Below are 9,691 nucleotides of genomic sequence, written 5' to 3'. Positions count from 1 at the left end.
GAGAGAAACACTGATATTTATTCTTTATATATTGTTATTCACAGCTGAAATTGACCAAAAGGAGTTGCCTGACCCTCACAAATTCATAAATTACTGAAAGGGCGACTTTCAAACCATTGGACAATGTGAACAAAAAAGCCTGACAACTCGGTACACTATTTTTTAAATCATATCGTTTTATAGGTTATTGCTTTGTATTTCATTTACTTACTTTTTAGTAATAAAAACTTTGACCAAATATTGTCTGCTTATTTACACAGTATTAGTGTAGAATAATACTAAACCACTCCTCCATACATCAGCTTGATTTGTATAAACAACCATGAACTAAAAAAGGCGGTGGAAACTCAAACCACACACTTCTACAGGCACCTAGAATTCCTGAACTTTTGGTGGAAAAGGGCCTATTGACCAAAACACATACTGACCCAATTGCATGCAGTACATGTATTTTTTTCTGTCAAAATCAAAAGAACGAACAAATTTAGTAAGAAAATATACAGTATTTTATCAACTTACATAATTTTTAGGCTGGCCATATAAAATAATATTATGAACATATTACAAAAGACTTAAAGGCATGAATTCATGAAAATGAAATGATCTTTATTTACTTTAAAAAAGAAATAATACAAAATACCAAAATAACCTACATAAAACATTGGAGACTAAAAGGAAAAACTAAAAACATCTTTTTGATAAATGACATACAGATGCGGATGAATTAATGGGTTTCTAAAATGGAAAGCCAAATATTAGGCCAGGACCCAAGAAACTTCTAGAAACAGCAGACGTGACCCTCCAAGAGAGAGCGGAAAACTGACCTGCAGCAGCCGTCAGACAGGAAAATGTTTCTTCACCTTGTCAGCCATTTGAGGGTTGCTTGCTGACAACATGAGAAGCAGGTGATCAAACTACACGAGAGGAAAAAGGTGTGGAAATATTTTAGTTTATTTTCCACATGACCTTTCTGTATGTAGCAGTCAGTGGACATCCTCACCTGGCACAAACTTAAATATTTTGGTGTCTCAGATATCAAAATAATTAGTTATCAAATTATCAAGAATTTATTTGTAGAGTATTCAGACTTAATGCTACTGCTGGTCTTACTACTACAAGTACAGCGGTTGCTCAACTTAAGAGCAGTCTGTCGGCTAATTGTTATGCTTTAAATTGCAAGAAAAAAATTGATTTCCAAGCATACTTGCCATTAGTTGGTGTAGCAAATGTCAAAGTAAACCCTGTAACAAGAGCTGCTCAAAACATCCGTTCTTACGCGCCAGCAATAGCTTATAGCTAGCGATTGAATGTTTTAGAACCATTGGAACGAAAAAATTGAGTGTGAAGGACAGTCCTGAGAAGATGAAGTGGAGGATATTCATTGAATTAAAGATATAAATGATCAAAAACATGACTAAGTGTGTCGACTTGACAGAGCCATTCCAGTGTAGCACTGCTAGTCCGCATCATACTGACGCAGAATGAGTCCAACGCCATCCAAGAATGTAGAAATATATAAAAAGCAAAAACATATTCATGAAAATACGGAGAAGCTTCTGATGGTGTGTTTGACAGAAATGCAGTTAGAAGGGGATACCATAAAAGTACACTCTCCAAGATAAATACGGTACATCATTATAATAAGAGATCATAAAACTACTGTAGTTGTCTGTACTACATTCTAGAGTATTGTTTTCTATGCAATATTTAAACGTTTTTCTTTTTAAAAGGCCTGTTAAAAGTAAAACATGTGCTATTTTGGGGAACAATCAGATTATTTTAATTTAAATTAATTTCATTGGGTGACGTTTATTTGGTAAATGGGTTGTACTTGTATAGCGCTTTTCTACCACTTTTTAAGGAGCCCAAAGCGCTTGACAGTATTTCCACATTCGCCCATTCACACGCACATTCACACACTGACAGCGGGAGCAGCCATGCAAGGCGCTCACCAGGACCCATCAGGAGCAAGAGTGAAGTGTTTTGCCCAAGGACACAACGGACATGACTAGGATGGTAGAAGGTGGGGATTGAACCAGTAACCCTCAGATTGCTGGCATAGCCACTCTACCAACTTCGCCCCTTATTTGACATATAAGTGTACAAAAAAACAATTAAGCTCGAAAGTTGAGGTACTACTGTAGTACTAGTTACTGATGGCGCCCACTGAGGAATTCTACATCACTCTTAAAATTCCTGCTATAATTCTTCACCATTATTTTTTGAAAAATAAATAAATAATTGCCTATATATACAAAAAACAGTTACACTAACAAAAAAACATATTCACGAACCTGTGCTGAAACACAAAACCAACCAACAGCCATTCAAGGGTCATACATTCATCATTTTCAAGGTTTGTCCTTACCGAACATACCAGTAAAGTGGTGCCTCTACTTACGAGCACATTGTTTTCCACAATTGAGCTCATAACTCAAAACATTCAAACAACATGATATGTTGACGGCACATTTTGGATCGAATGACGTTTATAGTAAAAGTGGACTTTATTGTGTTACGTTGCTGCAGTTGTAGCCGGCTGTGCATGACCAAAGATCGTTTATTGTGAGAAGATGATCTACCGCATGGTGATGTACAGTACAGCACACTGTGTCTTACATAAAGTACATTTGCAGTCTGTAATATAATCTTGTGTGTCCATTCATCCATCCATTTTTCTACCGCTTGTACCTTTCGGGGTTGCTGGAGCCTATCTCAGCTGCATTTGGGCAGTAGGCGGCGTACACCCTGGACAAGTCGCCACCTCATCGCAGGGCCAACACAGATAGACAGACAACATTCACACTCACATTCACACACTAGGGCCAATCAACCTATCCCCAGATGCATGTCTTTGGAAGTGGGAGGAAGCCGGAGTACCCAGAGAGAACCTACGCGTCACGGGGAGAACATGCAAACTCCACACAGAAAGATCCCAAGCCACTTTAAATACCAAGGACATGACCTTCATGTCCTCAATGGTCGTTACGGCAATGCATGTAACCTGCCTTTTAGAACTCCCGTTTCCATATGAGTTGGGAAATTGTGTTAGATGTAAATATAAAATGGTCGTTACGGCAATGCATGTAACCTGCCTTTTAGAAACCCCGTTTCCATATGAGTTGGGAAATTGTGTTAGATGTAAATATAAACGGAATACAATACTAGGCGGCATAGCTCGGTTGGTAGAGTGGCCGTGTCAGCAACTTGAGGGTTGCAGGTTCGATTCCCGCTTGTGCCATCCTAGTTACTGTCGTTGTGTCCTTGGGCAAGACACTTTACCCACCTGCTCCCAGTGCCACCCACACTGGTTTAAATGTAACTTAGATATTGGGTGTCACTATGTAAAGCGCTTTGAGTCACTTGAGAAAAGCGCTATATAAATATAATTCACTTCACTTCACTTCACAATGATTTGCAAATAATTTTCAACCCATATTCAGTTGAATATGCTACAAAGACAACATATTTGATGTTCAAACTGATAACATTTTTTTGTTGCAAATTATCATTAACTTTAGAATTTGAAGCCAGCAACACGTGCCAAAGAAGTTGGGAAAGGTGGCAATAAATACTGATAAAGTTGAGGAATGCTCACCAAACACTTACTTGGAACATCCCACAGGTATGCATGCTAATTGGGAACAGGTGTGTGCCATGATTGGGTATAAAAACAGCTTCCCAAAAAATGCTCAGTCTTTCACAAGAAAGGATGGGGCAAGGTACACCCCTTTGTCCACAACTGCGTGAGCAAATAGTCAAACAGTTTAAGAACAACGTTTCTCAAAGTGCAATTGCAAGAAATTTTGGGGATTCAACATCTACAGTCCATAATATCATCAAAGGGTTCAGAAAATCTGGAGAAATCACTCCACGTAAGCGGCATGGCCTGAAACCAACATTGAATGACCGTGACCTTTGATCCCTCAGACGGCACTGTATCAAAAACCGACATCAATTTCTAAATGATATCACCACATGGGCTCGGGAACACATCAGAAAACCACTGTCACTAAATACAGTTTGTCGCTACATCTGTAAGTGCAAGTTAAAACTCTACTATGCAAAGCGAAAGCCATTTATCAACAACATCAGAAAACGCCGCCGGCTTCTCTGGGCCCGAGATCATCTAAGATGGACTGATGCAAAGTGGAAAAGTGTTCTGTGGTCTGATGAGTCCACATTTCAAATTGTTTTTGGAAATATTCGACATCGTGTCATCCGGACCAAAGGGGAAGCAAACCATCCAGACTGTTATCGACGCAAAGTTCAAAAGCCAGCATATGTGATGGTATGGAGGTGCATTAGTGCCCAAGGCATGGGTAACTTACACATCTGTGAAGGCACCATTAATGCTGAAAGGTACATACAGGTTTTGGAACAACATATGCTGCCATCTACGCGCCGTCTTTTTCATGGACGCCCCTGTTTATTTCAGCAAGACAATGCCAAGCCACATTCAGCACGTGTTACAACAGCGTGGCTTCGTAAAAAAAGAGTGCGGGTACTTTCCTGGCCCGCCTGCAGTCCAGACTTGTCTCCCATCGAAAATGTATTGCGCATTAAGCGTAAAATACAACAGCTGAGAAGCCGGACTGTTGAACGACTGAAGCTCTACATAAAGCAAGAATGGGAAAGAATTCCACTTTCAAAGCTTCAACAATTAGTTTCCTCAATTCTCAAACGTTTCTTGAGTGTTGTTAAAAGAAAAGGTGATGTAACACAGTGGTGAACATGCCTTTTCCCAACTACTTTGGCACGTGTTGCAGTCATGAAATTGTAAGTTAATCATTATTTGCAAAAAAATAAATAAAGTTTATGAGTTTGAACATCAAATATCTTGTCTTTGTAGTGCATTGAACTGAATATGGGTTGAAAAGGATTTGCAAATCATTGTATTCCATTTATATTTACATCTAACACAGTTTCCCAACTCATATGCAAACGGGGTTTGTAAATAGAAAACTTTTAGATAAGAAATACTGTTTGAAATACATTACAAGAGGGCTTCCAATGTAGCATGGTCAGTGCAAGGCTTGCTAAGTGGTGGCTTTTTATATTTTATTGGCACCTTTACTAGTTCCAGCCGTCAACCCTGTTGTGTGTAGCTTCTTTTTTGTGGATTGCGCTTGCGAATTACGCAATGTCTGATTAAGGGAAATCCGACAATTCAGGCCTTATTCATTTTATTCAAACATTTGCACTTTATTTACTAACTATATAATATAACATATATAACAACAATATTTTCTTGTTATATTCTTATTTCACTGTTATATTTTTATTCCCATTGTTGCTTTTTATTTGTATTCTTCTTGTAATATTTTTCTATTTTGTTTACATTTATACCCTCATTATTTACTTTTTAAATTCGATTTCGATTCTGTACACTGCTGCTGGAATTTTAATTTTCCTGACGGAGCCCTCCTGAAGGAACCAATAAAGTACTATCTATCTATCCATGTACAACAGGAGCGATCGTTGATTTTAGTGGGGTGGGGATGTTGCGTGCACCCACTTTAGAAGGATACATCTGCAAGAGCTTTGGGGTGTGGAGTTGGGGGCCACTGTTTAGTTTTTTTTTGTTTGTATTAGCCAAGCTTTTTTTTTTTTTAGTTTTACCACAGACTTGCATTATTGTATCCAGTATATTGGATGTTTGCATCTTTTTGCTCTGACCCTGTCTGAACTTAAAAGTGACGTCCGGCAGCTGTGGCATGGGGTTTACCAGTTTTCATTGCAAAGGGCTTAATAATCCTATAAAACAAAGTAAGATATTATATTATCCCTGTCACATGGGTGCCCAGGTAATCTCTTGCAGGAGACTCATCTTAAACCTTCTAGTCACTTGAGGCTGAGTAGAGGATGGATAGGACAGACTTACCACACTTAATTTTCACGCAAATCGAGAGTAGTTGCTGTTTTGCAACAATAATTCTGCTCCTTTTGTACACTTGAATAGTATTTCTGATACTAATAGGAGGTATATTATCATCACTGGTCATATTTTCAAGACCCCATTAGCCGTCGTAAATGTTTACACTACCAACTATGGCAATGACATCTTTTTCAAATGCCTTTTTCTGAAGCTCCCCGACTTATCAATGTGCTGTTTAATATAAGACGGAGACTTTAACTTTTGGCTCAATCCCCAGCTCGATTGCCATCAAGGTCCGCTAAAGTAATTCAGCCTTTTATGGAAGAATTTTCTGTTTCAGATATCAAGCGCTTTTTTAATCCCTCAAGAAGCCAATATTCTTTCTTCTCTAACGTTTATCACACTTTCACCCGTATTGACTACTTTCTAGTTGACAATAAATTACTTTCATCTATATCTATATCTATATGATGTAATTGTTATCTTTGATCATAATCCACTTTCATTGGATCTATTCTTTATAAATCTGACAACCACATGTGCGCCATGGCGTATAAATATACATTACATTGAAATGAGGAATTTGTGAATTTTGTTTTGCGTCAAATTGATTTTTTGTTCTCTTGGCCCGGGATGTGGGCCGTGTACTCTGGGATGTGCTTAAGGCAGACATTAGGAGGGAGATAAAAGTTATGAGAAAAAACTAAATTGATTAGTTTGACACAACACATATCTCTGTCAGATAACTTTTGTACACCACCTCTCAAAACCCGGACGCTTTCAAGAAAAGGCTCTCTCTACAGGCAGAACTTGATGTTCTTGCAAAAGACAGCGCTAGTGTACAAATACTTCGTCCAAGATGCCAGTTTCATGAACATGGGAATAAAGCTGGTAAACTATTAGCTCATCAACTACGCAGCATCCCAATTATATTTCGCAGGTTCAATCTGTTTCAGGTATAAGTACGGGTGATCTTGAGATCAATCATTTACTCAGTGAATTTTGTATGCGTCCCTCAACTTATCTTCTTATTGTTGTACTCCTGAGCTTGATATTTTTTTTGACAATCCCCTCGGTTAATCAGTCTGCTGCGGTAAAGTTAGAGAGACTAATTACTGCTGCGGAATTAAATGTTGCAGTTATCACTACAAAACGGAAAATCCCGAGGACCAAATGGCTGTTCTCATAAATTTTTCAAAAAATGTTGGCATAAGTTAGCCCCCTCCTATTGGACATGAACAATGTATCGTTTGAATCCGGCGGTTTCCCATACACGTTCACTCAAGCTTCAGTTTCTCTCCTCTTGAAAAAGGGCAAGGACACTTTGTCGTGCACTTCGTATCGCCCTATTAGTCTGTTCAATGTGGACTTTAAATTATCATCCAAACTCTTGGCTTTACCTCTGGATACTATGCTCCCTTCTATTATTAACACGGCTCAAACCAAGTCCCTTTACGTCTGGATACCATTCTCCCTTCTATTATTAATGTTGGGCAAACTGGGTTCATTCGAAATAGGCATTACTTTTGTAATCTTCTACGTCTTTTCAATATATTGTATGATGTGCCTGCTTTTAACACTGAACAGGCAGTGATATTTATGGATGCTAAAAAGCCATTTGACCGAGTGGAGTGGAATTTGTTATGATCCGCTGCCCGGATCATATTATGGTTTAGATTTCTGAGTCTGTTTGTGTTTTCTGTTGGTTTCCAGAGTTACTCATTATTTTCACCTGCCGCTTACTCCTGACACGCAGCTGTTTTGTGATTATTGTCATTATTTAGCCTGCATACTCCCGTCAGTCTGCCTTGCTTCCTAATTTGTCTTTGTACAACAAATGACGACTTTTGTCCTCGGTCCTGTTTATCCTAGCTTCCATGCTAAGCCCCTTTTGTGTTTTCTAGCTCCCATGCTAGCTCTTTTGGTTTTGTCTAAGTCTGTTTTATTCTAAATTAAATCATTTCCTACCTACACGTTGTGTCCAAAGCCTGTCTGCAACCTTTGGAGAACGAAACCCGCATCACCATGCAACCAACGCGGCACAGTAGGAACCAAGCGTCAAGAAGTTCTCTCGCTGCGGGCATGTCGGAAGTCGATGAAGGTGCGTGGATGGTACTCGGAGCGATGGAGGCAGAGACGCTCCGCGTTTCGCCATATGAAGACATGATGTGGGGACCTGTTGGGTTTCTGGCGCCGATCGACTCCATCTGGCCCGGGGAGGTCCACTCTCAGCCCGTTCGCACGCGTCAACGAAAGCGGAAGTCCCACAAGAAGGCTTCGGCTCGCGAAAGAGACGCGCATTTCCCGCAATCCTTCCCTCCGGAAACACATCAGGAAACAGCCCAGTCTTCCTCCCCGCCGATGTTTGGTAATCCCATTTCTCACTTTGGCAAACATTTTACTGAATGGTGTTGTCAGTCAGCTGGAGACCGGCGTGGATGACTTCATTCTGTTGACGCCCCCTGATGACGTCAACCCGTCCACCAGTGATGAAGTCAGAGACGAATAATTTTTTTTAAATTGTGTTAATTACGTCTCACAGCCAGTTCCAAATGACATTAACATTACAATTAAGAACTATCAGGACATTTTTGTTAATTGTAAGTCTCGTCAGTCTCAGTCACCTGCTGACTTTCAAGGTCAGCCCCCAATTACTTTGGCCCCAACCCCTATGGCTCAAGCTCCGCCCCCTCCTCTGTCCACTAAACTTCCTGCTCCAACCTAGCCATCTTTCGAGACACACCTAGAGAAATACAGTCCTGCTTGGATAGATGTGTGGTACCGGAGGGTTCTAATTGAACTTAAACTGGAGGAACAATCCCAAGCGGCAGAGAACACGCCGCCTGCTATTGAGGAGTGTAATAGACTATCTGGACGATCAAAAGGGGAGGAGTCTACCCCCCTACTGACCTCCCTCCACCCACCCCTAGAAACGATTCCAGACCACAGGGAGCGCGTCTGGTATCCGCCCCTTGAGGGGGGGGCTAGTGCTGTGAGCTGTGCTACCTTGTGCTACGGAGGTAGCACAGCTGCGCCCAGTTTTTCGTCCCAACAAGCCGCAACCTCCGGCGCGGCCACCATCACCAGTCTTTCGACCCGCCAAGCCGCAATCTCCGGCGCGGCCACCACCACCACCAGTCTTTCGGCCCGCCAAGCCGCAACCTCCGGCTAGGCTGGTTTCCGCACCAGCACCTGCCCCAAGTCTGGTTTCCGCACCAGCACCTGTCTCCAGACTGGTTTCCGCACCAGCACCAGTCCCAAGACTGGTTTCCGCACCAGCACCTGCTCCAAGTCTGGTTTCCACTCCAGCACCTGCACTAAGTCTGGTTTCCACACCAGCACCTGCTCCAAGTCTGGTTTCCACACCGGCACCTGCTCCAAGTCTTGTTTCCACACCGGCACCCGCTCCAAGTCTGGTTTCCGCACCGGCACCCGCTCCAAGTCTGGTTTCCACACCGGCACTTGCTCCAAGTCTGGTTTCCACACCAGCACCTGCTCCAAGTCTGGTTCCCAGACCAGCACCTGCTCCAGGTCTGGTTCCCACACCAGCACCTGCTCCAAGTCTGGTTCCCACACCAGCACCTGCTCCAAGTCGGGTTCCCACACCAGCACCTGCTCAAAAGGCTTCCACGGCGACGACGGCTCCGCCTCCTGTTTCCACGGCAATGACGGCTCCGCCTCCTGCTTCAACGACGACATCTCAGCGACCTTGAGCAGGCCTGCTGCGCAAGCAGCAATCAGGGGCATGCAGGCGGCCCTCTCGGAGGTCAGTGTATGGACGCCAGTGGCGCAAACAGCAGCGACACCCAAGAC

General features: G+C 42.0%; 1 protein-coding gene across 1 annotated transcript in view; it reads right to left on the bottom strand.

Moving 5' to 3' along the window:
• Nucleotides 1–585: 585 nt before the first annotated feature.
• Nucleotides 586–9,691, bottom strand: part of saal1 (serum amyloid A-like 1) — a 30,807-nt gene continuing 21,701 nt past the window's right edge. The window contains exon 13 of the mRNA XM_061917222.1: nt 586–914. Coding sequence (XP_061773206.1) covers nt 837–914 — 78 coding nt within the window. The 3' untranslated portion in view covers nt 586–836. The remainder of the gene's footprint in view (nt 915–9,691) is intronic.

Source organism: Nerophis ophidion, linkage group LG12 (assembly GCF_033978795.1).
Source record: "Nerophis ophidion isolate RoL-2023_Sa linkage group LG12, RoL_Noph_v1.0, whole genome shotgun sequence".
In the NCBI taxonomy this organism is placed as follows: Eukaryota; Metazoa; Chordata; class Actinopteri; order Syngnathiformes; family Syngnathidae; genus Nerophis; species Nerophis ophidion.
This window is presented reverse-complemented; position numbering and strand designations above follow the sequence as displayed.